This window comes from Mustela nivalis, assembly GCF_964662115.1.
Source record: "Mustela nivalis genome assembly, chromosome: 16".
NCBI lineage: Eukaryota > Metazoa > Chordata > Mammalia > Carnivora > Mustelidae > Mustela > Mustela nivalis.
The window spans coordinates 914,397-942,044 of NC_139035.1; the positions used below are offsets into that span (position 1 = coordinate 914,397).

The window sequence follows — 27,648 nt, forward strand, 5'->3', positions numbered from 1 at the left end:
ACGTGAACGCTGGAATATTCATGGCTGCCTTTGTGAGCAGTAACACGGGAATTAGAACTGCCAGGCAGGCGGCCGGCGCGGAAATGGAGCCGGTAGAGCAAAGCCCTAATGTGAGAAATGGCCTTACAGGAAAGACCTCGGAGCCCCGCCTTCCCCGTCACCGTCCCAGGATGTCGCCAGGGAGACGCCTGCACTGCCCAGGGTCCGCCATCTCGGCCACCTGCAGGACAAGGGAGGTGACCCTGCTCTCCTGGGTCCACGGGGGGGGGGGGGGGAGGGCGGCCGGATTGGAAAACAGAAGGTGAACTGTGAGGATCAAGGGGACGGGCCCGTGTCAAAAAGCGCCGTGGACGCCACATCTAGAGCTAATAACGCACCCTGCGCTGGCCCGCGGGACATAATAACAATCTTTAAAAAATGCACGTGGCGTGCGGGTAGGAGGAGGCTGACGGCAAATCAGGTTCGGTTCCACGCCCCAAACTGCGGTTCTGCCTCTCGTCGGTCCTCCGTGGGTGCTCTCTGCTTCGGTCGTTGGACTTGCTGACCATCCTCTGTCCTCACCGCTGCACTGAGGCCCGGGGCTTGGCCCAGAGCACAACGCTAAGCCCCACTTTCCAGATGAATAATGGGAAGGGGGGCGCCGAGAGCACAAAGTGACCCTCCACGTTGGCAGCATAGTGAAGGTTAACGTTTCTCTTCCCTTTATGATGAAGACGGCACAGAGGGCTGGGGACAGAGACCTCAGCGGAGGAGGAAGGGCAGTGTCACCGCCGCAAAAAACACCCTGAACTGTGCAGAGAAGGGGAGTGGAGTCTCGGGCGGCCTTTCCCAGCCAGAAAATGGGCACCGATGCAGGTGAGCTTGCCTGTGACTCTCAGGGCTCCAGGAACCATGACTCTCTCCAGGTGCCCGGGACCACCTCCAGGAGCCTGTGACCACCTCCAGGAGCCCGGGGCCCAGCCCCCCTTTTCTGTTCCCAGAGCCACCCAGCTGCCCTTTCCTTGCCCCGAGGTTCCTAACCCGAGTCCCAGTCTCTCTCCTCCCGTGTTCCCGTCTGACTTGAGCCGCATCTGCATAGGTTTCTGCATCTTTGGCATTCCTGGTGCCTAGAACCTTCCTTCAGTTAGGCAACTCTTCCCGCGCTAAGGCGTCCAGCTCTGCCCAGACCCTTGTATCCCTGCATTTGACCTCCCGGTCTGCACCCTCCCGGAGCTCAGAACCCTGCACTTGGGACTTCTAGACGAGGCTGATGTGGTGGGGGGCAGTGGGCACGTGTCCCCTCAAGGCTTGGTGAGGACCCCGGGTTCCATTCAAACACACGGGCCTGCAAAGAACGCCCACTGCCGCCTTCTCCAATTTCTGCCGTTCACTCCACTACCCTGAACCTCCTACAGATACTGCTTGGCCCCAGGCCTGCCTGCAGCTCATTTGGTGGCAAAAGCAGTAGTGAGGCTCCTTTTCTGGCTGTGAGACGCGCATGTCTACGCGGCGTGCAAGGAAGCCATGGTCAGTCACACACCTCGGTCACTACAGAACATGTTGAAAGTGAGAACGCGCTTTGATTGTGGATTTTATTGTAAGCGTGATACTTGTTAGGAAGGCCCGGGAAGCTGGCGCGGTGGCCGCCAGCCAGGTCGGGGGAAGAACAGAGCGGAAGACGCACCAGGGTCGGGCAGTGGGGAGGCGGGCGGGGCGGGCGGGGCGGGCGGACACGGCTCTCCCGGCTCCCTGGTGTCCCCGCACTCGGCGAGCGGCGGACCTACACGCTGGCAAACTCGCAGTCGTAGTCCGTCATGCGGCACATTATGAACTTCCACTGCCGGTCCCTGTGGGGACAGAGAAAGCCAAGGCCAGTGAGAAAGGTCCCTGCTGCCCGTTAGGTGCTGAATGACCTTCGGAGGGTTTGGGAACTTAAGGGGCGCCTGATCTCACTTGGTTCTCTAGGAAGCCTCTCGAAAACCATCAGGCACTCCTCGGTGAGGGGCGTAACCTCAACACCTTCTGGCCCAGGGCACCCGGTGACCGTCCCTTGGGGTCAGCTGCGCCGCTCTGTCCACGGGTACCTCGAGGACACACGGGTTAACAGCTTGAAATACAAGCATTTATTCAGCCTTGTCTCCTGTAAGAGACTGATCGCTGCCGAGCAAGTTTTAGATGTGGTCCTAAGAGGACCGAGGGACCCAGTCACACTCACTCTTTGGTGGCTCTCAAGCAGGGGCGCTTTGGCTCCCCAGGACAGTTTTCGTTGTCACAACTATGGGGGAGGGGAGGTTGCTACTGCCAGCCAGCAACTGGGGCCAAGCCTGCCACTAAACATCTGGAATGACAGGGTCGTCTCTGCAGCAGAGAACTTCTCTGTCAGTAGCGCTCAGGTTGAGCGACGGGGTGCCAGGAGGAACCCACTGGATGCGCAGAACTCCCTCCCAGTGGGTCCTGCGCTGGTGCCATTTCTCCAAGCCGGTGGCCTTCGCATCTTTCAGCAGAGCTGAAGGGACACGTGCTGTGGACCGTTAAGCCACCGGCTGTTACTGACAGTACAAGCGCACAGGCCTGCTCATTTTCAGCGAATACGTGACGCGGCATCTCAGTTTTCCAAGGTTCTGGGTTACTCCCCGTAACTGAACAATTTCAAGCGAATGGGAATTGGATATTTTGACAGGCATATGCGTATGTATATAATAAAGAAAATACCACCCCAAATTATGACTGTATATAGTCATAATTTTATTTTATACATTATATATAGAGAGAAAGAGAGTCATAATTTTGGATGGTATTTCCTTTATTAGGTTCCTTCTCACCTTCTTAACCAGCCAATGCAGGACTAACTCTCTTACTGACTTGGAGACCTCGTTAGGAATGCTGGGTGCCCCCGGCACTGTCCCTAATCTGCCCTGGGGGTGACACACCTGCTCACTGTCACCAGGCTCCCCCGGTTTCGAGTTCTAAGTCTTTCCTTTCCTTAAACACATTCTGTGCGAGGGCTCGGTCACTTCGCTGTTCTCACGGCTGACGAGTTCCATTTTATGTCTGCTCTTCCCTGTTCAGCTTCTAGGGCTCTGCCTCTAGAAAACAGCTAAGTAAGCTACTTAGAAACGGATGTACAATAAAAGGGACTAATGTGTGAGAAATGAGGGGCCCCTTGGGGGTAAACATACAGGTCTTTGTGGAGCCTGCACCATGTCGGGTGCCTTTTCAGAGCTATTTAATGTTGTTTTTTCTATTGTTTTGGTTGTTTAAATTCTGGGCCATGCTAACTTTGGTTAGTGCGATGTCATTTCATTGACAAACATAAATATCCCTGAGAGGTGAGTCACGCTCACATTCATCAAAGTCCATTATTTAATGAGCGAAGGTAAGTTTTGCTGTTTGCAAAAGGTTTGTGGTGGCTTTTCAGGGATTCCCGTGCTGCGTTCACGGGCTCTCCTGACGGGAAGCCCCTGACTCTGCGGGCGCCGTCTACACTAGCTGGGAGAAGACGTCGCGTGGTCTTACTGTTTTCTGTTGGAGTGGCTGGGGTAGGACTGGGAGCTTATTGGAAAGGCGATGGAGGAATTCTGCCCGCCTTCAGGTTATATAAATCTTTTCCTTTCCGAGTATGGGGGCCCCTCCCCCCCTTCCCACAACCCCAGGTGGGGGTCGGCGGCCACGGGGTCCAGGTAGACCGTGGATCCTCCTTCGACCAGTTTTGCCCTCTCCTCCCGACACTGGGTCAGAAATGTGCTCTTTGAGATTGAGCGACGGGCAGAGCTTAGACCACTAGAGACCTCGCTGAGGCGCGTCCTCCGCCCCACGGCTGAGCTTCTCTGGGAAGTGGGTTTGTGAGAACAGCGCCCCGCCCAGGGCCTTCCAACCCCAGGCGACTCTCCGCTCGTTCTAGGCCACGTAGGAATAAAGTAGGGAAAATCCCGGAGACCCCTGCCGACGCGGTCTTTGCCCTGGGAAGGCTCACCTTTCCACTGCCGAGAACGTGGTGGTTGCGCCTCGCATGTAGTAGTCGTAATTGTAGGAAATCATGTCCATTTCCTCCCCGTAGTGGCCTGGGTATTCCGTGGTCAGCCTATGCGGGAAGAATGAAAAAGTTTAGAGGAAAAGGATAAAAGACATTATTACAAAGAAGAGACGGCATTGGCGCTTCCCGGGAAGCCCAAGCCGGAGCTCGACGGTCTCCGCCAAACCGCTGGCTTCCGGCTTCTCCTTTCTTCTCGTCGCTGAACTACACGCTGAAAACGACGGAGGTGAGTGCCCAGGCCTTGAGGAAATACTACTATCGATATTAGTCCACGCCGTTCAAGTCTGCTGGAATCAGGCTTCCGCACGGTGGACTGTGATTGTTAGTGGATCATGACATCAGTCTCATTGGTTACCACCAAATGAGCTTTGAAAAAGAAAAAGTAGAGACATATCAGATAAGTTCTCATGTACGTGAGTAAAACCTTCGTTTCAAATGTACTGTGTATGTGCATTTATAATGCATGCTGTGGTCATTTATTATGTATTTTTTTACTCTGAGTCATGATTAAAATGTATGAAAATATTAAAGTAATATTTAATCCCCACAAAATCTGCCTGTTCCTTGTTCACCATTGTTTTGTGGCAACAAAATAGTTCCTGAAATAGTTCCTGCTACGTAGTATTTGCTGAAGGAATAAATACCCTTGGGAGAGTCCCTTAATCTTCGTTTCCTGGTCAGTAGAAGAACAGAAGAGCCTTACAGGTTGGTCAGTGGGACTAGTGCAGATGTGCGTGACGCGCACACGGCGGAAGTTGAATCCTACCAGCGGTTTGTGTCTTCTTCCTGCTTCTCCTGTCCCTTCTTTCCTCTCCCAGATTAAGCCAATCCCAGGCCACAGTAGGTCTGCTGTGGTCTTTCTGGAATAAATCTAGAATCTCCTGATTCTCATAAGGGGATCTTTGGGACCAAAACAGTCCTTTCCCAGTGACACGGGTCTGCCACAGTCTTCACCTGTATCTCCAAGCCAGTTACCGCGTGTCAGTTGCTCATTTCGGTTCACGAGGTCATTGCATGTTGTTGTCGCACATGTTGACGATAGAGAGATGCCCCACTCTACTCCATATTGCGAGGATTATCCTGAAATCCTAAAAAGACTGATTTATAACGTGGGAGGTCACTTAGGATCTCAGCGTTTGGATGCAGCAAGCTCGATGGTCCGCTCACGGTAGCCTGGAGTTAGCCGGCGCCCTGGAAGCCCCTTCTCCAGGCCTATGGCTGTTCCTCCACATGACACAGCTGTCCTTGTTCTGGGACTTTTCTCAAGACGTAGTGATGCTTCGGAGGATGCCAAGCCCAGCCCAGAGTGGGTTCCATGTGTTTTCACTTACTGTGTTCATGAAGGGAAATAAGGCTCTGCTAATACCAAAATCCACTTTGTGCTTCTAAAGAGACCCAGAACAAGGACTTCCTCTTTCTAATAAAAGTGTGAAATGACTCATAAATGGACTGAATAGGGCCTCACTTGGATCCTGTTGACTCGTGATCCCTGAGGATTCTCACACGTGTGAGACTAAAGTTTATCCAAAAAAGAGGCATTGGTTGTAAATGTGAATCATGCAGATTAGGATTAAAAGAAATGAAGTGGGAGGTGTTTTCCTTACTTCAGAGAATACAAAATATTTTCCAGAACTTTGAAGCACTCCTGGGATTCAGTATGCAAAAGCTAGCTGCCATTTTTCTCTGTTCGAAGGCAGAAGTTTCATACGGCAGTCCTGCACTATGCTAGGTCCAACTGTCAAAATTATTTGGAAATAATCAGTCTAGATAATTATTCTTTAAGTGTTTGCTGATTTGATGTCCGATTACTTGGTGAGTTCAACAAACTTGGAATAAAGTGGAAGAGAAAGGCTTGCATGTAAAAAAATGAAGTTTTAAGCTTTAAAAGGGAACAATTTATTCAATAATTTACCTTTTGTAGTGATCAGATACAGCCCCCACCCCCCATTAACAGTTTGTCTGGAGGCCTCTCTGGGGGTCCTGCCGTCCAGCAGATTTCTAGAGTGTCCTGGAGAAGGTCTGGTACGTGGTGATCGGTACGTTTCCATGTAGGTCCCAGCCCAGTTTTTGTTTTACTTGATTTGTGGTGGTGGTGGTGGTGGTTTTGTTACAAAACTGTGAGGTAAGTTTATACCATCTTACAGAACCCTGGGTGAAGGGGGCCAGGGAAGGAATCTGGACATTGATGGAAATTATGCCTGCTTTATGAAACCAAAAACAGAGAGGGAAATGGCCCAAAGCGTTAGTAGAAAGCAAACCTTCCCAGGACCATCCACAGAGGGAACCACTGTTTCCATATGATCCAGGACCCTGAGTTTTAGGATCAGATAGATGCGTCTCCGTTCAGTTAGTTCTTGATGATATCAGGCACACGCCAAATGTCTTAGTAAATGAAAGCCCCAGTATTCGCTCCTCCGAGAAGAAACGGAATTTGAACTGTCAGAGCTAGACACTGAGATAGGGACAAAGGGCCTTGTCAGGAGGTTTAACGAGGCTACGAGGAAGCAGAAGATCGGGGTTTCATAAGTGCTGGCATCAGGCTTCCTGAAGGGGGGGCTGGGGGGCAGAGCTGCGCGTGGTTCCAGCTTCCGTGTGAGTACCAGGTCACTCCAGGTAACGCTTTTGCAGAGCACACTTCCTGCTGAACACGGTCACACCTTCCTAGACCAACGACAACAATCGGACAAGCCCTCAGCTTGGTCAGATGAAGGCAAGGACCCTTTACTCAGCGCACTGGAACGGGTACATAATGGAAGCTCTTCTGTGGGGTCCTCACGTACCCCTTTACGAAGAACTCGTGTGTGTGTGTGTGTGTGGTCCCCCCATCACTTCTAGATGAGTGACTACTGGGTACACCTTCTCACCCCATAACACTTTTTCTGTCACCTGCACAGAACCACTCGTGCAGCTTCTCAGATGGGCTTGAATGAGACGGAAGGAAATTAAATAAATCTTAGGAGCTGAAGACAACCCGGTCAAACAGAGTCGATTTATAAGAGAAGATGTTCTCGTCTAAGGATCTCCGAGCACTAAAGTTACCAACAGATCTGACTAGAATCAAGACAGGGCTGCTGAGCAGGCTGCCGGCAGAATCGCAGCGCCCCAGGGAGGGCGCCCGGCTCCTGTGCTGGGAGAGTAGGAGAGACGCTCTCACACCCATTTCTAAAGATTTTACTTATTTATTTGACAGACGGAGATCACAAGTAGGCAGAGAGAGAGAGAGAGGAGGAGGAGGAAGCAGGCTCCCCACTGAGCAGAGAGCCCGATGCGGGGCTCAATCCCGGGACCCTGAGACCATGACCTGAGCCGAAGGCAGAGGCTTTAACCCGCTGAGCCACCCAGGCACCCCTCTCGCACCCATTTTGAAAACGGGAGTGGAGATACAACTTAGCTGGCCAAAGAGGCAAGTTTACATGTTGTCAGAGGTTTGGTTGAGGACCAGTTTTAATAGTCGAAAGAAAGGGTTTTAAATCTGTTCCTCAGAAGACAGTGACTCAGTGTAAAAGTGTATCAAAGTCCACTGCTACTATTGATTACGGAGTGGTTAGACCTAAAGTCAAACTTCACACCACGGGTCTGATCTGCGGGCGGAGTGAGCTGGATCACAGTGAGCGAGAATCACATTCTCCACCTTATCCCGCGCCGTGGGGCACCAGAGAGACACACCCCGCAGCCTCCGTGCTGTAGGAACTCCGAGAACACCCATCATTTCCACATGAACAAACCAGAATGGCCGGGGGGGGGGGGGGGAGCTTCAGCTTTTCTCTAAACGAGTATTAACCAAGGCTGTTTTCTGACCCATTCTTTGAGCAACTCACATCCAAACAACAATTTCAAGAAGCTTCTGGTCAGTCCAATCTCTAATTCTGTTTTGCTCGTATTTTCTCCATGTCCCAGACACCACCTTATTTTAAGTATATTACACTAATGTCCTGTTCTTGTTAGCACCAAATATGTAGCATTTGATTTAAAAATAACACATAGAATGGGACTCCGCCCCGGACCAAAAAACAAAACACAACAAGAAAACCACCAACATCCAAACCAAAACAAACCCCCCAATGAAAGCATCTTTTTTCACGACAATGACCAATCTGTTGGGCTCCTCAAGGGGTCAGAGGCCGCTGGCAGCACATAACCTTAGTGGTCTCGTTCACGGCGGCCTGGACGAGAGATTCAGCACTTGCAGAGTGGAGGTGTTGCGGCTGCCCCACAGTCTACTTCCAGCTACAAGGAGTATGTCCCTCGCGGACAGGCAAGTGAGACGTTTGTAAGGAAACAGAATCTGTCCGCGACCTATCCTCTCGCGCACCGCTCTTCCGGGGAAGCTCGCAGGAATTAGCCTGTTTCCGGCTGGACTAATCTGCTCCTCCTGGCACCCCCAATAGGAATTGCATCAGAACCTATTTGAACTGTTTTTGCAAAAAGGAGAAAATTAATGCAGTTATGCGTGAAGGAAAGCACCTGCAAAGGAGCAGCCACCTGGCTGGCCCCCCGGGCTGCTGGGGAACTGGGCCCGTGGGGCGGAATGACCAGGTCCCCTAGCCCTGCTCTGTGGAGAGACCCTAGACGCCGGGCGGGGAGGAGAAAGGACCTCCCAAGCCCATGTCTGTGTCCTCGCAGTACTTTGCCGATTTGTATTTCCAACGGCCCGAATCGTGTCACCGCACAGGGAAACAGTCCCAGAGAGATCTCGGACTGAAACTCCGAGGAGGAGAACTTCTAAATATTTTCCAAATGGCTCTCTTGGAACCGGGTTTCTGGCTCGCTAGCCGTGCCCGGGGCTGCTCAGCCAACATGCTCCCATTCCTACGGGCTTTCGTCAGCCGCATTACATCACGGTCACCTCTGTCCTAGACTCCTGGGGCAGCTCCGCCGCCAGCCTCTCTCCTCCAGATAACATCACCCCTTCCTCGTTCTCTCCCAGATGCCTCCGGCCTGCTCTGTCCCGCGGGTCGCACTTTCTGCCCTGGACGGGGAGCTCGGTCTGCGCAGCAGGTCTGTGGGGGAGGCAGGCGGACACGGTGCGCAGAGTCGGGACAACCCCCCGTCTGTGAGGGCGAAGCGAGACGACCCGCGAGCGCACGCGACGGGCTCCGTAAGCACAAGCACCGCCCTCCGCGCAGTAACTGACCTTCCTGTACACGCGTTCGCGCGGCCGGCGGGGGCGAGCGCTCCGAGGCGCGGCTGTCCCGGGGCGCGGTGGCGGCCGCAGGTCGGCCGAACGCGGTGCGGTGTCCGCGTCTCTACCGCAGCCTCCTCCTCGCTCAGAGGAGCCCGCGGAGAAGCCGGAGCCCCGGGCGGGGTGGGCCCGGCAGAGACACGCCGGGGAGCCGTGAGGTCGCTCCTGTCCCTGCCGCGCGGGGTGCGCAGACGCCGCGGCCTGTACGACGGACCGGAGCCGGCACGGAGCGAGCCGGGCCTCGACCCCCGACCTGCAGCCGCGGCTCCGGGAGCAGAAAGTCCGCACGTCCCGGACGGTCGGACGCGGGGAGACGCGGCCCGAGGTGAGGTTCGGGCGGACAGACCGCGGGGAGCGGCCCCCGTCGCCACTTACCGGCAGGGAGAGCAGCGGCCGGAGTCCCGGCGGCCGGAGGTCGCTCCAGGGGCGCCGCGGGGTGCGGGCCTCGCGGGGACCGTGTGGCCTCGGGTCGCTCGGGGTCGCCGGAGGACGGCGGGTCGGAGTCCGGCAGAGCTCCCGGGGCCGGGCGGAGACGGGCCGAGGAGGGGCTCTCAGCGCGGGGTTGCCGTAAGCCGCGGCCTGAGGCGCCGTCGGGCCACGGGTCGTCAGCGGGGCCCCCACAGCGGCGGGGCCGGGAGACCCTCCGTCCTCTCGCAGGGGGAGCGGCGAGGCCGCGCGGCAGGATCCGCGGGGTCTGGAGGCGCCGCACGGGCCGCGCCGGAGACAGAGCCGCTCGGTCACCGGCCGGGGCGCTCGGAGCGCGGCCTAGACGGGGGGACCGGAGGGACCGACGGCGTCTCCCCCAGGGCGCACTGCGGAGCGGCCCGAGCTCTCGCCTCCTGCGGCGGAGACCGGGGCCACCATCTTCTTTCCCGTCGTCCACCGCGGTACGGAAAGCGCTCAGGGACCCAAAGCTCCGAGCGCGAACCCGAGCACGTCGCTCAGCCCGGCCCCTGGCAAGGGCGCTGCGGTTCCGCCTGCGGCAAAGACGCCTGAGAGTCCGCGCAAGAGGCCCCGCCCCCAGATCAGCGGGAACGTCCAGCCGAGACCAAGGTCACTGACGGAGACTGAGGAACTCCAGAGCAAGGCATTGTAGCACATAGAATTCATGGCTTTTCTCCTGTAATTCTTTAGTCTTTCAAAGTTAAATTTTTAAAATATTTTTATTTTACTTTTTAAACTTTTCAACTCTTTCCTATTTTAACGTTTTTAATTATTTTATCTTATCAATACTTTTTTAAGAAAATCTTTTAAAATTTTCATTATTATAGTCATATTCTATCCCTTCATCATATTTAATCTTATTTTCTTGTATACCTATAGGTTTTTTCTTTAAAAATTTGGAATACAATTTCTTCTAATAGGTCAAAATATAGCCTAAATCTATCACATGGCTTTGTTCCAATCTGCAGCATGATCACATTCTCTTTCTCTCTCTTTTTTTTGTTTTACCAACCAACTTTCTTATCAATTGATTTTTTAGAATCTTTTAAAATTTTCATCTTTACAGTCATAATCCATCCCTTCATATTGTTTACCCTTATTTTTGTATATACATAAATTTTTCTTCTTTAAAAATTTGGGAGGTAGTTTCTTCTAAAACCAAAATGAAACCCAAAGCAAGTATGTGGATGTGTTCTATTCGCCAGTCTAATACACACACACACACACACACACACATATATATACATATATACACATACATAATTTTTTTCTCCCCCCCCCCATCTCTCCCCTGGTTTCAGGTCTCTTCTGATTTGGTTAGTGTATAGTTTTCTAGGGTCATTGCTACATTTCAGTATTTTGTTCCCTCATTCCTCTGTTCTTACCTGGATAAAATGACAAGGCAGAAAAACTCACCACAAAAAAAAAAAAAAAAAAAAAAGAACAAGAGGTAGTATCAATGCCTAACGACCTAATCAATACAGACATTAGTAATATGTCAGAGCTAGAGTTCAGAATGATGACGATAAGGCACTAGCTGGGTTCGAAAAAAGCGTGGAAGATATTAGAGAATCTATTTCTGGAGAAATAAAACCCCTTTCTGGAGAAATAAAAGAACTAAAATGTAACCAAGTTGAAAGCAAAATAGTTATTAGTGAGGTACAATCAAAGAAGGAGGTTCTTACTGTTAGGATAAATGAAGCAAAAGAGAGAATTAGTGATATCGAAGATCAAATGACAGAGAATAAAGAAGCTGAGCAAAAGAGAGACAACTACTAGATCGTGAGAGGAGAATTCGAGAGATAAGTGATACCCTAAGACAGAAAAATATTGGAATAATTGTGATTGCAGAAGAAAATGAAAGAGAGAGGGGGGCAGAAGGTATATTGGGGAAGATCGTAGCAGAGAATTTCCCTAACTTGGCGAAGGGAACAAGCATCAAAATAGGGGGCACAGAGAACTCCCCTTAAAATCAATAAAAGTCGGTCACCACCCCGTCATCTAATAGTAAAACTTACAAGTCTCAGAGACAAAGAGAAAATCCTGAAAGCAGCCCGGGACAAGACGTTTGAAACATAGAAGGGTAGAAATATTACACTGGCAACAGACCAAGCCACAGAGACCTGGCAGGCCAGAAAGGACTGGCATGATATATTCAGAGCACTAAATGAGAAAAACATGCAGCCACGAATACTATATCCAGCTAGGCTGTCACTGAAAATAGAAAGAGAGATAAAAAGTTTCCAGGACAAAAAAAAAAAAAAAAAAAAATTAAAAGAATTTGCGAACACCAAACCAGCCTTACACGAAATATTGAAAGGGGTCCTCTAAGCAAAGAGAGAGCCTAAACATAACAGACCAGAAAGGAACAGAGACCATATACAGTAACAGTCACCTTACAGGCAATACAACGGCACTAAATTCATATCTTTCAATAGTTACCCTGAATGTAAATGGGCTAAATGCCCCAATCAAAAGACACAGGGTATCAGAATGGATAAAAAAAAAAAAACCATCAATATGCTGTTTTCAAGAAACTCATCTTAGACCCAAAGACACCTCCAGATTTAAAGTGAGGGGGTGGAAAACAATGTATCATGCTAATGGACATCAAAAGAAAGGTGGGGTGGCAATCCTTTTATCAGACAAATTCAGTGTTAAGCCAAAGACTATAATGAGAGATGAGGAAGGACACTATATTATACTCAAAGGGCCTGTCCAACAACAAGATCTAACAATTTTAAATATCTATACCCCTAACATGGGATCAGCCAACTATATAAACCAATTCATAACAAAATCAAAGAAACATATTGATAATAATACAATATTATTAGGGGACTTTAACATCCTCCTCACTGAAATGGACAGATCATCCAAGCAAAAGATCAACAAGGAAATAAAAACCTTAAATGACACACTGGACCAGATGAACATCACCACAAATATATTCAGAACATTCCATCCCAAAGCAACAGAATACACATTCTTCTCTAGTGCACATGGAACATTCTCCAGAATAGATCACATCCTGGGTCACAAATCAGGTCTCAACTGGTACCAAAAGATTGGGATCATTCCCTGCATATTTTCAGATCACAATGCTTTGAAACTAGAATTCAATCACAAGAGGAAATTTGGAAAAAATTCAGATACATGGAGGCTAGAGAGCATCCTACTGAAGAATGAATGGGTCAACCAGGAAATTAAAGGAGAATTGAAAAAAATCATGGAAACAAATGAAAATGAAAACACAACTGCTCAAAATCTTTTGGATACAGCAAAGGCAGTCCTGAGAGGAAAATATCTAGCGATACAAGCCTTTCTCAAGAAACAAGAGAGGTCTCAATACACAACCTAACCCTACACCTAAAGGAGCTAGAGAAAGAAAGGCAAAGAAAGCCTAAACCCAGCAGGAGAAGAGAAATAATAAGGATCAGAGCAAAAATCAATTAAATAGAAGCCAAAAGAACAGTAGAACAAATCAACAAAACTGCGAGCTGGTTCTTTGAAAGAATTAATAAGATTGATAAACTCCTGGCCACTCTTATGAAAAAGAAAAGAGAAAGGACCCAAATTAACAAAATCAAGAATGAAAGAGGAGAGATCACAACCAACACTAAAGAAATACAAACAATTATAAGAACATATTATAAGCAACTATATGGCAGCAAATTTGATAATCTAGAAGAAATGGAGGTATTCCTAGAGACATATAAACTACCAAAACTGAGCCAGGAAGAACTAGAAAATCTGAACGTGCCCATAACTAGTAAGGAGATTGAAGCAGTCATTAAAAATCTCCCAACAGGGGCGCCTGGGTGGCTCAGTGGGTTAAGCCGCTGCCTTCGGCTCAGGTCATGATCTCAGGGTCCTGGGATCGAGTCCCACGTTGGGCTCTCTGCTCAGCAGGGAGCCTGCTTCCTTCTCTCTCTCTCTCTCTGCCTGCCTCTCAGTGTACTTGTAATTTCTCTCTGTCAAATAAATAAATAAAATCTTTAAAAAAAAAAAATCTCCCAACATGGATTGCATGGAGCACTGGGTGTGGTGAAAAAATAATGAATACTGTTTTTCTGAAAATAAATAAATTGAAAAAATTAAAAAAAGTCTTTCCCTGGGAAAATCTGTAGTTGTAAAAGCAGACTCTTAATATTAAAATGTGTTCCTATTTAAAAAAAAAAAAATCTCCCAACAAACAAGAGCCGAGGGCCAGACTGCTTCCCAGGGGAATTCTATGAAACATTTAAAGAACATTTAATAAATATTCTCCTGAAACTATTCCAAAAAAATAGAGATGGAAGGAAAACTTCTAAACACATTCTATGAGGCTAGCATTACCTTGATCCCCAAACCAGACAAGGACCCCATCAAAAAGGAGAATTACAGACCAATATCCGTGATAAACACAGATGCGAAAATTCTCACCAAAATACTAGTCAAGAGAATCCAATAGCACATTAAAAGGATGATTCACCATGACCAAGTGGGATTTATTCCTGGGTTGCAAGGTTGGTTCAACATCTGCAAACCAATCAATGTGATACAGTACATTAATTTAAAAAAAGGACAAGAACCATATGATACTCTTAATAGATGCTGAAAAAGCATTTGACAAATACAGCATCCGTTCTTGATCAAAACTCTTTACAGTGTAGGCATGGAGAGTACATAACTCAATATCATCAAAGCCATCTATGAAAAGACCACAGTGAATATCATTCTCAATAGAAAAAAACTGAGAGCTTTTCCCATAAGGTCAGGAACATGGCAGGGATGTCCACTATTACCACTGCTATTCTACATAGTGCTAGAAGTCCTAGCCCCAGCAATCAGACAACAAAAAGAAATAAAAGGCATCTGAATTGGCTAAGAAGTGAAACTATCACTCTTTGAAGATGATAGGATATTTTATGTGAAAAACCCAAAACATTCCACTCCCAAACTGCTAGAACTCATACAGGAATTTAGTAAAGTGTCAGGATATAAAATCAATGCAGAGAAATCAGCTGCATTTCTATACACCAAGAGCAAGACAGAAGAAAGAGAAATTAAGGAGTCCATCCTATTTACAATTACACCCAAAACCACAAGACTCCTAGGAATAAACCTAATGAAAGAAGCAAAGAATCTGTACTCAGAAAACTATAAAGTACTCATGGAAGAAATTGAGGAATACACAATGAAATGGAAAAACATTCCATGCTCATGAATTGGAAGAGCAAATATTGTGAAAATGTTGATGCTACCTAAAGCAATCTACACGTTTAATGCAACCCCTATCAAAAATCCCATCCATATTTTTCAAAGAAATGGAACAAATAATCCTAAAATTTATATGGAACCAGAAAGACCTCGAATAGCCAGAGGAATGTTGAAAACGAAAGCCAAAGTTGGTGGCATCACAATTCCAGACTTCAAGCTCTATTACAAAGCTGTCATCATCAAGACAGCATGGTACTGGCACAAAATGAGACACATAGATCAATGGAACAGAATAGAGAGCCCAGGAATAGACCCTCAACTTTATGATCAGTTAATCTTTGACAAAGCAGGAACGAATGTCCAATGGAATAAAGACAGTCTCTTCAACAAATGGTGCTGGGACAATTGGACAGTCATATACAGACCATTTCCTTACACCACACATGAAAATAGTCTCAAAATGGATGAAGGACCTCAATGTGAGACAGGAATCCATCAAAATCCTTGAGGAGAACACAGATAGCAACCTTTTCCACCTCAGCTGCAGCAACTTCTTCCTAGAAACATTGCCAAAGGCAAGGGAAGCCAGGGCAAAAATGAACTATTGGGACTTCATCAAGATCAAAAGTTTTTGCACAGCAAAGGGAACTGTCAACAGAACCAAAAGACAACTGAAAGAATGGGAGAAGATGTTCACAAATGACATATCAGATAAAGGGCTAGTATCCAAAATCTATAAAGAACTTATCAAACTCAACACCTATAGAACAAATAATCCAATCAAGAAATGGGCAGAGGACATGAACAGACATTTCTGTTGGCCAACAGACGCATGAAAAAGTGCTCCATATCACTCGGCGTCAGGGAAATACAAATCAAAACCACAATGAGATACGACCTCACACCAGTCAGAATGGTTAAAATCAACAAGTCAGGAAATGACAGATGCTGGCGAGGTTGCGGAGAAAGGGGAACCCTCCTACACTGTTGGTGGGAATGCAAGCTGGTGCAGCCACTCTGGAAAACATCAGGGAGGTTCCTGAAAAAGTTGAAAACAGAGCTACCCTATGACCCAGCAATCACACTACTGGGTATTTTCCCTGAAGATAGAAATTTTAGTGGTCCGAAGGGGCACATGCACCCTAATGTTTATAGCAGCAATGTCCACAATAGCCATTTGCAACGACGTGGATGGAACTAGAGGGTATTATGCTGAGCGAAATAAGTCAATCAGAGAAAGACAATTATCATGTGATCTGTCTGCTATGAGGAATTTGAGAGATAAGGCAGAGTGTTGTGGGAGGTAAGGAGGAAAGAAATGAAATAAGATGGAACCAGCGAGGAAGACAAACCATAAGAGACTCTTAATCTCACAAAACAAACTGAGGGTTGCAAGCTGGTGCAACTACACCAGCTACCCTATGGTGGACAGGGATGGGGCGGCAGGGTGATGGACACTGGGGACGGTGAGTGCTATGGTGAGTGCTGTGAAGTGTGTTGCCTGTCGATTCACAGATCCGTACCCCTGGGGCGAAGAATACATTATATGTTAATTGAAGAAAAAGAAAAAGTAATCCAGAGAATATATACAAGTAAAAAACAAAGTCTGAACCTTGAGATGAGGAGTTACAGATTAGCTTTGGTTGAGGCTTTGGGGTAGAGAGAGGAGGCTGTTCTCGTTAGCTGATTCTGTCGTTGCTAACTAGAGCTACCCAGGAATTAAGAACCGTGTTCTCTGGTGTAAGACCTGAGCTTCAGGAAGGCAGGGACATGGGCCCTGGAGAAAGTGACCCGTAAGGTCACAGGATGCCAAGTTTGGAAGAAAACTGAAATGTTATCTCTGTGGATTCGGAGAGTAACGTTTTTCCTTCCTATCAAAACATAACTTGCAGTGAATCTGATGAAAGGCCACGGGTCTGGAGAAGAACTGTGCATGGAAAGGGAAATCGGGGCTCGATTCGCAACCATCGGTTCCCAGGACCAGGGCCTGCAGCCGGCCACCCACGCTGACGGGGACAGTCTGCGCGGGGCCGGCCACGGCCACAGCCGCTTGGGGACCGGGGACTCGGGACCAGCAGGCTCTGGGGGGGGGCTTCTTCGGTGACACGGGTCTGTGGTTTGCAGGTGACGGCACTGAGCCCTGGAATCCTCACACACAAGTAAGCGTGTGTCTCCCGCACGTCTCCCGCCCGGAGCGGCCTGTTCGGCGACAGCACGTCTGAGTGTGTCCAAGATCCGGCCTCTGGCAGGGTCCCACCAAGACAGACCATCCAGGAGCAGCTTCACCGTCCTAAGTGAGGGCAGCGCCTTGGTCCCCAGCAAGCGACAGCCTCATTCTCACGCGGGCGCCGCCTGGGCGGTCTGTCCTCTCCCCCTGCGTGGCGGTGCTGTGTGTCCCCCGAGTGTTGCAGACGCGGGGCACAGATGCTCAGCGAGCTCACAGCGCGGTCGGGCTCCGAGCCGCGGGTGGCTCACGGCGGGGGAGAGAACGTGTCCCCCTGCTGCGCCGGGGGTCCCCGGGAGCTAATTCAGGCAGGTGAAGTGACGGGACGGAAGGCGTCGCGCAGGTGGCAGCTTCCGCAGGGGGAAGGCGCAGGGAGCACCGTGAGGGCCCATCGGAGGGACCGAGTGGAGCGGCGCTGGCAGGAGACCGTTGTCACCGCCGAAGCGTCCCCCTCACGGGCGGGTCCACACTGCGACGGCTCCTGCAGGCCCGCGGCGTCGCTCTCGGGGAGCAGCGCGGTCAGGCTCGGGAAGGCCGAGACGCGGCAGAAAGACCTCCGTTTCGCCCGCATGTAGAGGGACATGCGACGTCATGACGGGCCGTTTGACGACGGCGCTGAAGCGTCCAGACAGCCGAGGCAGAGCGAGTCACACGCTGCGCACGGGGGTGCAGCGGGCTCCTCCGCGGCTGCTCCCAGTCCCCTTCCAGAAAGCTCCGTTTCCTTGGACAACCGCGGTGGCCCTCGGCTCTAGCGCCCTGTGGCCAGAGCCAGAGGCCGCCCAGCCGCGTCCTCAGGAGGCCTGACTCCGAGTCGGCCGCGCGTCTTCCTGAGTCAGGCTCTCCTCGCCCCCGCACTGGCTTCTGCTGACGTCAGTGACACACCTCGTGGCCGAGCGGTGGGCGAGGGGGGGCCCCGGCAGACCAAGGCTTGGGGACGTTCTGCCACAGGGACCTGAGTGTCTCGGGTGACCGAGCAGACGCGGCTCGTCTTTCACCTCCGGACTCGGTTCCCACACGCGTTTCCAGGCTCACGCAGCTCTTCGTGTCTTCGCCACGGGCGGGCGCACGCGGGGGACCTTGACGGTCATTTCTTACGGCCGTGCGAGGAGGGTCGGCCGGCGGTGGCGGGGAGCGGGAGGGGGCTGGGACCTCTCCGCAGGGGACCACGGACCCGGGGACCACGGACGGCGGGGGCAGCCTCAGAGAGCGACCGGCATCTTGGGACGTAAAGACCTGCGTGTCTTTTGGGTCTCGGCTCTCCGCGACACAGGTGAAGGTCAGGCGGTGTTTGGGACAGGGAGGCAGACCCCAGACGCCCCAGAATACGGGACTCTGGGAAGATGAGGTGTTTCCCTTCCGCGCCCCCTTACCTCCACTCGCTCCCACCTCAGCTGTTGGACAATTTTTCCAACACGAGTGAGACTGTTTCTTACCTGCCTTATCGCCAAGAGCCGTGGCCCTAAGTCCACCCCCCCCCCTGCTCGGCCGGAAGCCAGGTGGCCAGGGACTGGGTGACCACTAGAGGGGCCGATGCTCCTGTCCGTCTTGGAGAGAAGTTGTCCCCACAGGGATATGCGGCTCCCCCAGCTCCCCCTTCCTCTGCCGGGGGAGCAAGGGGTGCGCCCCCCCCCCCGAGACTACCCCGTGGACCGTCTCTTGCTTCTCTGCTCAACCAGCTCCAGTCACCGCTCTGCGACCCACCCCGACGGCGATGACCTTGGGCAGTGTCAGCCTTTGAGAGGCCTGTCTTTTAGGGAGGAGGCTGGGTCTACCCTGGAGCTGGGAAGGTCGCAGGGGACGGGTCAGCTCTGTGTGATCACAGCCAGCGCCACGTCCGGACGTATATCATCTCGCTTTATCCTCATGGAATTAGGAAGTGGCCACAGTTATCGCTCGTTCAACAAACGCTCCCGACCGCCGACGAAGTGCTTGGCACAAGTTAAGGGCTGGACCATATCCACACAAAGGTCTTTGCTTGCACAGAGCTTACACTCTAGGACAGGGGTGGGAGAGTGCGATTAAAAAAAAATACAAAAAACTTTTAGAGCAATTAAGTGAATCGTATTTCCTGTTTGTGCCGGCCCTTCGGAATCCCTTCTGCAAATACTCATTCCGTAATTACCCAGCAGACACTACGTTCCGAGCATGACACACGGCACTGGGGACGCACAGTCGACGTGTGCCCAGATGCCCCCAGTCTACAGCCAGTCCGAGTCCAGCACCGACAGACATCCACAAGGGGCAGAAGGCAGGGCCCCACGCCCGGTCCTCCCCCTGCCCTTATAGGGTGCCCCACGCCCCCGCAGCAGCTCAGGGCTGATCTCCGCATCCCTTGTCTCCAGAACTTGCTCCTCTGGACCACCTGGGGTACGGGGTACGGAGGCCCAGATGTTTTCCTCCGGAGCCTAAGGGGACGTCTTGCTAATGGGGTGACGGACTATTAGTCTGTTGCTTACTCTCACCCTTCAGAGAATTCATTTTCATTTTAACTGGCTCTCCCTGCCTCTCCACGAGGGAGGCAGGTTCCCCCTGGGAGTGGAGGGTGGGGGCGGGGCTTCCTGTTGGCAGATCGGGGACAGGAAGACCCGGGCCGTGCTTCTCGGGGCAGCTGGCAGGCTCCTACCGCCTCCCCACTCAGTGGGGTCCAGGCACCTTACGGACCTTCTCCCCATCTTTGAAAGCAGTTCTGGGTGTCTGGACTGCCTCTTGCAAAAGCACCTTTGGCGTCAAGGAAGTTTTAGGGCTCAAACAACCTCAAAGGTCTTTTGGTGGCCTGCAGGGGTTTTGAGGGCTCCCGGAGATTCTGTGTACGCTTTTGGTCTGAACACGGTGACGCGCTTTTTCTTTCCCTGGAGGCCAAGACCTACAGCTTTCATCGGATTCTCAAAAGTCTCAGAGACCCAGCAAAGGTGGCCGTCTTGGGACTTGAGGCCCAAAGCGAAGGGAGGTGACGTTCTAGCACAGTTACAGCCAGAGAGGAGGCGGGGAGGGGGAGGGGTCAATACCGAGACGGGAGCTCCAGCTCCTCGGTGCCCCTCCGTCGTCGGAGTTTCTGCCACCCCACCCCAGCACGTGCGAGCTTCAGGGCTTTGCTTTGGGACCTGTCACGGTCCTGACACCCTCGCCACGCCTGCTCCCGTCGTGGTGGGACGAGGACTGCTTCATGGCAAGGCCTGGCTCTGTCCTACAGCTACTGGTGTCGGGGGCTTCGAGCTCTGCGCTTACTGTTTCTCGTTACTTTGAACAGAAAACTCTTAGCTTCTGGAGTTGCCCACGCTGAGTGTCAGGGCGCCTGCTCGGGCAGCTTGCGGTCGCGCTGTCTGGTGGCAGGAGAAAGTGTGGCCCACGAGGCTGTCCTGTCCAGCACCACACCGCAGAGAGCCCAGTCCCTGGAGGAGCCAGACTTCGAACATGGGCGCGCTGGGACCCCTCGGTCCAAGGCAGAAACGCCCGGCTCGTGTTCAGACTGAAGAACTGGGGACGAGCTGTGTTGTCGACCCCCGCTGAAGTTTCCCGCTAAAGAAATATGTTCACTCCCCCCCAGTCAGTTTGAAGCCTGGGTCGGCCATGTCTGGCCTCAGCCCAGGGAGCACAAAAGGGGCAAAATTATACAGGCTGGAGTTACGAATGGGTCTAGAAAACACCATGAATGGGTCTAGAAAACACTAGCCTTCCTCTCGGGTCTGTAATTATAGACCACGTTTGCTGCTCTGACCTGTGACAAGGGAAAAATCAGCTCCGGCCAGGTCCAGCAGCCACGGCTGCGAAGAGACGTCACTGTGGTTGAGGGAGAGAGCACTGCCCCGGGAGTCAGCACATCCCAGCGGCGGGGTGGCCCCCCTGGAACGCCGCGTGACTCTGGACGAGTGACCTCTTTGTTCTGTGGGTTTGTAGGGTTCTTTCCTGCCAAAAGAGGGGTGTCGAGGCACTGGCTGATGAGCCGGGAGGTCCCTCCCAGCGGAAATGTTCCAGCCTCTCGTGAATGCTGTGCTTTCGTTTCCTTCACTGCTGCCCGCTGCCTTCCAAACTCCTTCCTGACGGCCCAGGCTCGTCTGCCGTCAGAAACAGGGACCACACCGCGCCCTCCCAAGCTCCCCTGCAGCCCCGGGAGTCTCCGGGCTTACGCTCGGCGGCCAGGCTTACCAACAGGAGTAGGGACATCTCTTGCTGTAGCGACAGCAGTAAAACTGCCACTCCCGGTCCAGCACGGACTCGAAGTAGCGGCTCTGGAAGCCGGCCACCAGCCCGTTGTTGGAGCATGTCTGGTACCTGGAGAGAAGGGAACAAGTGAGCAAACGGCCAGGACACCGCGACCCCCGCTCCCGCCGTGCCCGCAGCTCCCGGGGCAGCCTCCGCTTTGATGACCTAGACTCCTGGCAATTCGTGCCTCTTTGGTGGGGGGCAGAGGGAGAGAGAATCTTAAGCAGGCTCCACACCCAGTGTGCAGCCTGACACGGGGCGCAGTCTCGGGACCCTGAGAGCATGGCTGGAGCCAAAATCAAGGGTCGGATGCTTACGTGACCAGGCCACGCAGGTGCACCAGTTTTCCACTGTAATGCAGATGATAAAGACTTTGCTGTACTTGTTGAAATAACATATGGTCACCATTACAACTCCGACGACTCAGAGTATTTCCACTGAAGGAAACGGGGGAGCCTGGCTCCTGAGACGTCGATGAACTTATACTTACAAGAGTGCATGCATGGACGGACAGAGAAGCATCTTTTACAAAATAACACAACGTTATTCTTGCCACTTGAAACAGAAATCCCTTTATTTTACTTGCATTTAAAATAAGGAGAAAACAAAGAGAAACAATGAATCGATGAACTTCAAACAACATTTCTCTGGCTCAAGAACAGAGCCCCAGGATTTTGCATGGGACACCCATTCACTCAAGCCCATGCACCCCCAAAGCCCAGGTGGGCACGGATGGCACGTCGTACGGGGCACCCGTGGGAAGCTGGACTATATGCCCGGGTTCTCGGCACTTAGCGGGGATCTTCTTTCCGCCCGCTAGACTGTATGTCATCAGGGTGGGCTGGCTTGGAGTTATCCCCAGCGCCCACGGTGGGTCCCTGCACACGGCACACTTCTTCCAGGGTGACAGGCCAACGGACTGCCTCAAGTTCCCTGTAGGGACCTTTTTCCTGTCTTAGATGCTCTGTTCTATTTCTTTGAAGAAGGCAAACCCTTCTCTCTGGTCCACAGACCCTCCTCTTTCTTTCTAGCTGGTCTGCTGAGGCCTCGGGGCGTTGGCCCGGCCATCGGCACGGCACCCTCCTCGGTCCGGCTGCGGCCACTGCGACCATTTCTTCCCTCGTCCCTCCTCCACGACTGCTTTCTCCCGGCTCCGGCCCAAATCCCACCAGTGTGCGAAGGCTGCCACTTCCTGCTGGACGGGGCGGAGGCTGTGTCCACCTGGCCCGGTGCGGGGTGGGATCTCTCACTGGTCCTTCCGAAACCGGCCCTCAGCTCCGTCAGGCTCTCGTGTTTCCCATCTCCCAGCCACTGGTCAAGCTCGCGCTCGGGACGGTGTCTGCATGTGGTGGCCTGACGGTTCCGGAACACAGCCCCATTTCCCAAGTACAGGTAAGTTCCCGGAAGATACAGCGGATAGTGTAAGAAGAAGGAATCCAGAATTGCTGTCTCTCTCCTGCTCATCGGTGAGAGGGGCTTTGCTGAGACACAGACTATAAAACCAGTGATGGTTTCTTTGCAATCGCTGGAAACGACCCCGTGGACTTGCCGGAACTGGTATTGAATATACTTCCTGACTCTGAGCAGAAGGCATCTGACCTCTCATTCACTCATTCGTGCATAGCCACACTCAAACACGCACGCATTCGTCCATCCGCTCCACACACTACCCGGCGGTCCTTCTGCACAGTCACCACGCGGCCGTGCTGAGGGCACTGAGGAGTGGCTTGGTGTTGGGCAGCCTCGCGTCTCAGCCGGACTTGCCTGTCCCTGGGATGTTAGAGGTTCTGGCGGACCCCAGACACAGCGCTGGGAGATCAGGAGTGCGGGTTCAAGCGTGCGGTGAGACCCGAGCCCTGACCCACTAACCTTCTTTGCTCTAACGTTGCTCATCCTGCCACTTTGGAAAACACCTGCCCCCCTTGGGACTGTGACTGGAACGGATGCTCGGGTGTGGGGCAGCGCGTGGTCCGACAGCCTGCCGCGTCCTTCTAGCAGTGCGAGTGCGAGCCGTTCCGGAGGGAGGTTGTGGACGGCTTCTGCCATCGTCCTCCTCACCGTCACAGCAATTCTGGTTTCCTCCAAACAGCCCTTCGAGACCGAGCCAGGCTGCGGTTTCCCTGTGGCTCTTGTCCCATTGTCGGGGTTTGTCCTGTGGGGACCGTGTTCCCGGGGGTGAGTTCCCTTAAGTAAACATCAGTGTAGCAAGATAAGCTGAGCTGTTTCACGGAGCACAAGCCCAGCTCCGTGAATTCCCGCCGGCTGAGAGCCAGGCCGCTGGCCCCGCGACCCTATGCGGGAGTGTGTGTGTCACTCCCTCACACGCCACCTTCGATGGCGCTGCCCGTGAAGACCAAAGAACCAGGCGGGGCTCCCCTCCTGCCTCTGTCCCGCGGCCTCTCCTTCTGGGAGCGCGCGCGAGCGCGGAGTTCGGTAGGGCTTGTGGCCCACGCAGGAAGTCACGCCTTCCAGAAGCGGACTTGTGCCGGGGCACCTTGTCACACTCGTGTGGGGATCAGTGAGCGGAACGGCTAAGAGTGTGGACGGTGCTGCTGGACCGGGCTGCAGTCACCCCTGGCTGTTGTCTTGGGTGTAGGATTTATACTCCGTGTTGGCCTCAGTTTTCTCTTCTGTAAAATGGTCATAATAAGAGCACACACTCATTTAACGAGACGATGCACATGACTCCTGGCGCTCAAAGCATTTGTTAGTGTGACCTGCTTTCATTTCGTCCACTCGACAGCCGCGACTGTGAAAGCTGGGCCAGAGCTGCCTGCTCAAACGTCTCCAGTTGGAGCAAAGCCGGCGGACTCCATTGTGGCCCTGAGCTGCTGACCGCCCAGCACGAAGCTCCCGGAGGTGGGCCGGGGAGCTGCCGGCCCACACGCCCGCGGCAGCGCGCAGACGTGAGTGGGATGGTGAAGACCCTAAGGGGAAAGTCCGCTCCGACCTCAGGTTGAACCCGCCCTCGGTGCCCCGCACGGCAGCTCTAGCAGGAGTCTGACGGGAGAGCGGACGGAGAGGGGCCTGGTCAGAAGTCTGCCGTCCCCGGAGGCACGGGTGACACGGGAGAGCCCTGCTCCGATCCAGAAAGGGCCCTGCCGCTCCCCCCAGAAGTTTCCAGGACGCAGAGTGACTGAAGCTCGCCCCGCATCACCTTCTCCCTCAGGAACGAAGCCTGCTCCACGCCTGTCCCCTCCGATCACTGTTCTGTAAAAGCTCCTTATTGGACCAGACTCGCTCGCGCACGTGGCCACAAGCGGCAGGACCGCAACCAGGGGGGCCCGCAGGAGCGAAGCGGGCGAGGGTGGCCGTGAGCGGGGGCTGCGGGGCGGCCGCCCAGGGCCGGCATCGGTGAGGCGACTCAGACTCCGTTTTTAAGAAGGGGCGGGTGGCGAGAAGACTGGCTGAAGCCTCCGCCCTCGTCTCGGGCCGCTCGGCGCTCCTGCACGACCGGCCGGACCGCGGCACAGGCGCCCGCAGAACCGCATCCCGGGCGCCGACTCCCCAGCCGGGGTGCCCCGGCCGAGCGCAGACGCTCCCGCTCCCGCCCTTCGGACGCCGAGGGCTCGTTGGTTTCACAAACCCCTGCTCCACCGGACGGAAGAAACCTTCTAGACGGCGGGTCACGGGCAGCGAGGAGCCCTCCCCGAGAGCACGCGGGGACCTGCCATGAGAGGGCGGCCTCCCGTCGAGGAAGCGGCCGACCAGGTCCCACCCGCGCCCTGTCCTTGCCGCGCCGTGGAGCCGCACCGGAGCCCCATCTCGGGGAAACTGAGAGCAGGACCCGGACGCGGCTTCTTCTGAGGCCGAATCTCTGCACGGGAGCTCTCGGGGCCCAGCGTTGTGTCAAGACCGTCCTCTGCTTCCGGCTCATCCCCTGGCCGGGGTTTCTCTGTCTCCTGGAGTCCTCCTTGGGTCCGGGCTGTCCGTCAGGCCGAGTGACGGAGGCTGGGACCGGCGGGGGTGCCCATGTCTGGTCGGGCTGGTGAGCTCTTCTGTGGGGTGTTAGTCCCTCCTCACAGTCTCGGCTGGCTTGGGCCCAAACTTACAAAAAGCCCCAGCTCTTACAGCGAGTGACGGGTCTGTCCCAGGACAGGGTAAAGCAGCGCCCTCTGGGTCAAGCTTCCACAGTCACATCGGACGGCGGTTGCGCGGTCTCTTTCCTCCAGGCCCGCAGAGGTGCGCCGCGCTCCAGGCCCGTCCGCCGGTCTCCACCCGGCCGGCAGGGGTGGAGTAAGAGCCACTGGGGGACAGACACTGTGTGACTCAGCCTCCTTACTCTCCCCAGTTTTCCTCCCAATCCAGCTTGATGGGGGCTTAAGTTCCACCAAGAGATTCATTATTTTAGAATCAAGTTTTGATGCCTCTTAATTCTCTTTTCCCCAGAACAAGCCGTTGAGTGCAACTCAAAGAACACAGTCCACAGGGCTTCAGAATGTTCATTAAAGCTTCCAGCAAACCCTCATCGAAACTACTCTCTGCCTGGTTCTGTGCGTGGCCCGGTGCCCGCTCGCACCTGCCACGGCAATGCGGGTGTCGGAGGAAGATCGGCACCACAGCCAGAGGAGAGAAGCGAGACATCAGGTGCGGACTTGGGGACAGGCAAGTGGCAAGGGGAAGCGGCAAGAGGTGGTCTGGGGTAAGGCGTGCCAGTGCCGTTTCTGGAGGGACCTTCCGCCACACAGCGGGGACGTGAGCGCTCGGCCTGAAGCGCGCGGCGCTGCCTGCCTCTGAGGAAGACTCTCCTGTCTTCTCTGCGTCTGGTTTCGAGTCCACCTGCCTGTCTACCAGGTTTCCAGACGGTGACGCACAAGGACCCGCTGAGTAGCTTCTCTGGATGAAAGAAAAAAACACAGCAGGACAGAGGGAGAAAAACGTGTTCTCCCCCAAATACAAACTCCTGCCCCGTTTTGGAAAACTGCGACCAGTAGAGACCATCCCAAAGGCATCCGAGAAGATCCAGATGATCTTGTGTGACGTATTAATGTCCTGAGTCCGTCATGGCTGGAGAGCAAGCCCAGGTCAGGCGGGGATCTGAGGCTCGGGGACAGGAGCCCACGGACATCAATTATCACAACATTTGCTAGCCCAGAGATCAAACGGTGCCTCAACATCTCTGAAAATGTGAGCGATATTCAAGACACTCATCACGCACGTTAAATCTTCACAGATCATAGCTGAATCCCACATCCCTAAGCAAGACGGCAACACCAGGGGCCTTTGTAATGGGCCAATTTACATCTCATCTCCAGCTCTTCAATGGACTGTGATATCTGAGTTGAGTTTCCACAGAGCGGTCGAGAGTAGAAACAAGTAACCTTTGTCAGGGACCTGCCGCGCACGGTGTATGCTCCGCGCCGTGACCCCCCGTTCATGACTTCAAGTCACCGAAACCGTCTCATGGCACGGGCTTGCCTAGCCAGTTCCCGCCACCACCGGTGTGCGACCTTAAGGAAACGTGGACTTGAGACATTACGTGATCTTCTCAGGGACACACTGCCGGTAACGCCTAGATGTTACGTCACTTACTTCCGTCTTTGTGGAGGGAGAAACGGGCTCGGAAGATGACCCAGCCCGCCTCCGCGGCAGTACGGTGGCCTCTGGAGTGCTGTCCTGCTGGGCTGCAAAGATCATCTTTCCATTACTTTAAGAGGAAGATCTCGTAACTCTGGGGAGCCTCTTATTTAAGGACAAGATTATGTCTGGCGGGCACGTCCGCAGAGGCAAACCCTCTCCTAGGATTAGTGGACATTTGCCATCCTTATGAGCACAGCCAAGAGCCATTTTTGCAAAACTCGAGTCCCCCAGACAGCTATTAGCTGATTCCTGGGACTCCAAAGAAGGGTGGCTGTGGTGGGGAGTTGGCAAGAACCCCGCAGCGGTCATCACCCTTCTCCACACTTGCCTTCTTGCCCTCAGAAGTCACTCTTCTGGGGCTGCGATATCTTCTTGAGCCTGGCTTTGTCCACAAACAGAAACGAAGCCATCCTTTCCCGTCGGCCAGCAGCACTGGGGCCTCAAAATGTCTGGCTTGAGCCTCTCCCTCTGCTGCTCACCCGCTCCCAGCGGCCAGGCGTCCCGATGCTCGGAGCTACACCCCCTCCTCTGCCAACGGGGGTATGCGGTGCTGCCTCCCCGCAGCACCGTGACGATCAGGAAGACTAGACTGCGAGTGACTCAAGGCCACAGACCGCGTGCCGTCCGTCACGCTCCGGGAGTCCGGCAAAGTCTGGGATAAACATCTTGTGTGAGTGAAAGAGCAAAGGAGCGTATGTTCATAAACCAGCCCGCACCACCGAGGCCAGGCCGCGGCTGGGAGCCCCACACGGAGCACACCTGTTTCACGGGTTTCTCCGTCGCCGACTCCCGGGCCTTCGCTCC

The 27,648-nt window shown here is 53.2% G+C and overlaps 1 protein-coding gene across 2 annotated transcripts in view; it reads right to left on the minus strand.

Moving 5' to 3' along the window:
• Positions 1-1,557: 1,557 nt before the first annotated feature.
• DPT (dermatopontin) overlaps positions 1,558-27,648 on the minus strand; it is a 350,410-nt gene continuing 324,319 nt past the window's right edge. For both annotated transcript variants that reach the window (XM_082702819.1, XM_082702818.1), the window contains 3 exons: positions 21,208-21,333; positions 3,953-4,060; positions 1,558-1,826 (listed from right to left, as the gene is read on the minus strand). In XM_082702819.1, the coding sequence (XP_082558945.1) occupies positions 1,760-1,826; positions 3,953-4,060; positions 21,208-21,333 (301 nt within the window). In that variant the 3' untranslated portion in view covers positions 1,558-1,759. The remainder of the gene's footprint in view (positions 1,827-3,952; positions 4,061-21,207; positions 21,334-27,648) is intronic.